The sequence below is a fragment of the Aedes aegypti genome, chromosome 1 (assembly GCF_002204515.2).
Source record: "Aedes aegypti strain LVP_AGWG chromosome 1, AaegL5.0 Primary Assembly, whole genome shotgun sequence".
Taxonomy (NCBI): domain Eukaryota; kingdom Metazoa; phylum Arthropoda; class Insecta; order Diptera; family Culicidae; genus Aedes; species Aedes aegypti.
This window is the reverse complement of record NC_035107.1, coordinates 243,498,383-243,503,325: the sequence shown is the minus strand read 5'-3', so window position 1 is coordinate 243,503,325 and position 4,943 is coordinate 243,498,383. Positions and strand designations below refer to the sequence as shown.

At 40.9% G+C, this 4,943-nt stretch overlaps 1 protein-coding gene across 1 annotated transcript; it reads right to left on the bottom strand.

The window, feature by feature from the left end:
• Positions 1-784: 784 nt before the first annotated feature.
• Positions 785-1,755, bottom strand: LOC5580092 (chymotrypsin-1). The gene is made up of 2 exons (XM_001654792.2): positions 1,201-1,755; positions 785-1,134 (listed from the first exon to the last, which is right to left on the bottom strand). Exons 1-2 carry the CDS (start codon positions 1,684-1,686, stop codon positions 838-840), a joined length of 783 nt encoding a protein of 260 aa, XP_001654842.2. The 5' UTR covers positions 1,687-1,755; the 3' UTR covers positions 785-837.
• Positions 1,756-4,943: the final 3,188 nt, after the last annotated feature.

Sequence of the window (4,943 nt, the reverse complement as noted above, 5' to 3'; positions counted from 1 at the left end):
TTACACTTCTCACAAGTGGGCTGTGGCATCTCTGCATTGGCTTTCAACGCAACACGCGTAGTTCTGGGCATCGTCCTCTTCTAAATGACCTCCGCAATCTACTATCCACCTTCGGCAACTCTTCCTCACTTCGAGCAGAGTTCTTTAGAGAATGTTGGCGCGGCGCAGGACGCAAAAGGAACAGGTCACAGATTTTTGTAGCAAATCCATTTATTCAGTAGGGGAAAAGGCTCTAAAGCTAAAAGTTAAATTTAATTATAATGTTGTTCAAATTCAATACATTTACCCTATAATTACTCACAACTCTGTGACTCTCTTGTGTACGGTCTACGTCCTCAACGTCCTTGTAGCCGTCCAGTAGTGTCTTGTGTAGTCTGTCGACTGTTTATGTTCGTAATCAATTGTTTTAGGATCAAATTTATGCTAATTCACCAAAGATAGTTGTAAGTTGTTATTGTCTCTAACAATATTCATCAATTCATGTTTCGAACTGTTATTTTATTTTAGACGTAGATTTCAATAATAACTGCCTCATTCTAATCAGAAACACCCGGGCATTTAATCACATTTCACTTTTTCCAAATATTCCATTAATGACGTCTGTCATCTTCTTCACCCATACCAATGAACCTAGCTCGACTGTCAGATCCGTCCCTGCTAGCATCCCTGCGGAGAATTTCTCCCGCAGCTGCAACGGTCGTAACGCTTTCCGCAACACCCCGTTTTTCGGTACTATATAATATATTAATATCAGGTAGGCAGGTAAGCAAAAAAAAAGCCAAACTGTTCAAATACCTTCTACATTTATTACACCTATTTATTCTCGTTAAACTAATACTAAACCAAAGTGTGAACCAATATCCAGCCCCTGTGCGCAGACACTCGAGAGTGCACATCTGGCATTCCCATTCCGCACGGGATTCCCCACGATACAACCCCGATCAGCTGTCCATCGTTCACCAGTGGACCTCCGGCATCGCCCAGACAGATTCCCTCTCCATCGGCACTGCGGGTGCAAACGGTATTGTCTTCTAAACGGGGAGTGTAGTTCTCATCGAACGCTTCCCGGCACTCGTCCTGGGGAATCACTTCAGCCTCCACGAATCGCAGGCTGTCGTCGCCAACAATGGAAATCTACAGGTTTTGATGAAACGGTTGTCAGTTTTCAAGTATAAGTCTCCAGAACTGAAAAGACCTTACCGATTCACGTCCGAATCCGGACACTGTTACGTTCAAACCACTTTCGACGTACGCAGCCCTCATGGCAATTGGTTGAACGTTATCGCTGAAGATGAATGGCTCCACTACTCGCAGAACAGCTACGTCATTGTGGTACAGTTCGACATCGAAGTTCGGATGAAGGACAACCCGATCTACACGGTGCCGACGACCTCCCTCGTTGAGCCGGTTGCTTCCAGCGAATACGACAATATCGGCCATATTCTTACCGGTCACACAAGTACCAGCCGTGACGACCCATCTCTGGTTCAGGATTGAACCTCCGCAGTAGTGAAGATCTCCTGCAGTCAACAGCGCAACCTGGAAAGGAAACTGTGCCGGGGCTGCCACAGTTCCTCCAGCAATACGGGTCGATCGATCTGATTGCTTGGCCAGTCCATGTTTGAGAGATGCAGCCGAGGACAATGCCACACAGGCTAGAAGCAAAGTTACACTTAACCTTAACATATCGATGACCGTAGATTTGTGAATGTGGCTATAACTAGTGAACGACTAAGACGATACCTTGTGCGTGAGCTCATTTATAGGTCAGCCCGGAAAAAGGCTTGATGCTGATTAACACCTGCCGGAATCGAGTGCCGGTCATAAACGCATCTGATTAGATTACCGTTTCGGCGCTACGTGATCCAAAATTCCATAGTACATAGTTCTTTCATTGAAAAATAATAGGGAACGGTGGTACAAAGAGGACCCTCTTTTGGTTTTGTTGTACAACGCAATACGGCACTTTTTTAGATATTTGGTTTATGAGCAAAAGTCGATATGGTCGCAAATGTGACTCAATTACGAGTCCCTCACATTCTAGCTGAAATCCGGGGACATTTTTCAGCAGGCTTCTATTATTTTCATGGGCGTATCCGTCAGGGGAGGAGGAAATGAAGCGACCCTCAAGATCAAGTTCAATGCTAAATTTTACGCAAAAATGACCATTATGCACAACCACTGCATCCTTTTTGCATGAAACATTAAACTATAAAGGCCATTCTTTTTCATACACAGTTATCAAAATGTCATGTCTATTGTCGATTTAGAAAATTTCATATAGAGAAAAATACAAAAATTCGATTGGTACAAACCGTAATGACCAGCAATTTTACCCCGGACAGTTATTTATACGGGATATCTCTCTCTTCTTGGCATAACGTCCTCACTGGGACAGAGCCTGCTTCTGAGCTTAGTGTTCTTATGAGCACTTCCACAGTTATTAACTGAGAGCTTTCGTTGCCAAAGCTATCATTTTCGCATTCGCATATCGTGTGGCAGGTACGATTATACACTATGCCCAGGGAAGTCAAGGAAATTTGCATTACGAAAAGATCCTGAACCGACCGGGAATCAAACCCGGACACCTTCAGCATGGCTTTGCGTTGTAGTCGGTTTCTAACCTCTCGGCTAAGGAAGGCCCCTTACACGGGATATAACAAAGGTCATAAAGTTACTTCAAGGATTCCTAGGATAGACTCCACTATATTTTTTTTTTCTAAAAATTTCTAACGAATTTATGTACGCATATCTAAAATAGATTTTCTAGAGTAGTGTTTGATCCTTTGCTCGCGTCACTTGCTCCTGCGGGGGCGGGTGATGTGAGCAAGATCGCGTGGCATGATTCATTAGTGGCACGGATCGCGAAGCAGATCCTCTCTGCATCTTTGTGGAGATGCAGAGGCAAACACGGTCTCCAAATAGCAAAGGTTACACACTAACATTCCTTCCCCCAATCCCACCTGACTGCAAGGACGTGACCGGCGCCGTTATTGACCCTGTATAAAAAGAGACACTGAATTACCATGCCCACACAGTTACGGATCACCCACAGTGACGGATCACTTTGGCGTTCAACATCGGATAACTCGCTCAAAACATAAACGTTGACGTAAAACATATTTTTCCCATGTTATACTATTTGTCTTCTACCATTTGTAAAGTTAAGCACAATATTCAACCGCTAAATAACGGTGTTTGTGACAAATGTTTAGTTGGTACCACACAGCTATCATTATATGGTAGTTTTCTGTAAGAAGTGCCGTCAGCATTCATAAGCTCCCACAGGTGGTAAAATTCAAATGTTATAGCATGTTTTATGCTCGTTCGCTTCGATTTAGTATGAATTCATCTTTGGAAAACATTTTACTTGATTTTTTATTCAAAATACCGAATATTTGCACTTCTAACTAGTGATCCATAATATGGACCAGGAAATGATTGTTTACCACGGTTATGGATCACTTCCAAAGAATGTAGATTTCTGCTATTTTATGCATTGGATTCGACATTTTTAGACAACAGCACTAAGGATAAAACTAATAAAACATCAAGGTTTGTAAATTTTATATTTTAGCAGACAAAAATGGGTGGAAAACTTGGTGTGGAGCGGAAACAGTTCATGTCTCAGTTACTACAATGCAGTATCACAATAAAAAGGGCATTTTACCCTTGTTTCCAGCTCTAAAACTGCTATTTTTTGCAGTTATATATGACACATTGTTAACTTTTGCCATACCGTGCAATACAGATGCATTGAGTTGAAAATCTCTTGATTTTGCGCACTGATCCGTAATATGTCACAATTTGATCCATAATATAAAAAATTGATCCATAATATGGTTTTCAGGAACCGACACAATTTTTAATTTTTATGCAATCCTATGTAAATATTACATTCAAAACAGTTTACTAACGGAAGGTCCAATTTGAAACGATTCGATTCGTGCTTTTAAATTACAATTTTACGTTTTCCATGTCCTTTTATTGAATTTTATAGGTTGGACTCCACACTGTTTGATCCATAACTGTGGGGTCATGGTATGCACACTGAAGAAGATTCTGGCCAATCCCAGCCGTACTTCTAGTTGATTCTTTGTTCATTTTTACTGACTTCGGTCAATCACGGAATAGCAACCATTGATATGTGTAGTCAGTCTAAGCTAAGCTAAGCATATCTAAAATAGATTTTCTAACCATTTCTGTAGGGAATCCGCCCGAAATATCTCGGGGTTCCTGTATGTGTTTGTTAAAAATTTAATCTTTGTTTTTCCATTAGCTGTGTATTTCATCAAGCGTAACACAAGACAAAAGTTCATGAATATTAAACTAACTTTTTGCAGAGATATCTCTTTAAACTACTCCAAAATATTTCTATAGTAAATTTTCCTGGATTGTTTTAGGTATTTATATTAGAATTAAACAATTAACAATAAGAACTATCAACTCAAGAACTCCACTCATAATACACTGAAATTTTTCAACAAATTTCTTCGAATATTTCCTCTAGATATGCTTCCGGAATTACACTTTGAATTCTTCAAGGAATCATTTCAGGGATACTGTTAAAGCTAATTGCAAGAATCAACCAGCGCGGAAGACGATTTGCCACAGAGAACCGATCACATAGGCTCGGTGTCATGACGAACAAATACGATTCCTTCGTTACGGGCGAATCTTCGTTCGGGAGCACTGAGCAATAGAAATAATAAACCATAGAAGCATAATGTAGCTGGTGTTCCTTTTGTTCTCGCTCAGAAGCATGTTGCACGGTGCCCCGACAGACCGTTATTATGAAAAAAAGGTCCATCAAATCTGAGCGCAAGGCTCGATTCCTGAGGTCGTTCTGCACCACTGGACCAATTGTTAAAAAAATCCCTTGAAGGAATCCTGATTTGAAGTTTTTGACTAAAAATTTCAATATACAGTTAAACCTCCATGAG

Excerpts from the sequence above, each read along its gene's own strand:
- LOC5580092 (XM_001654792.2), bottom strand. The coding sequence starts at position 1,686 with ATGTTAAGGTTAAGTGTAACTTTGCTTCTAGCCTGTGTGGCATTGTCC. Across the intron at positions 1,135-1,200 it reads CCGGATTCGGACGTGAATCG|ATTTCCATTGTTGGCGACGA; the intron begins GTAAGGTCTTTT and ends CAAAACCTGTAG.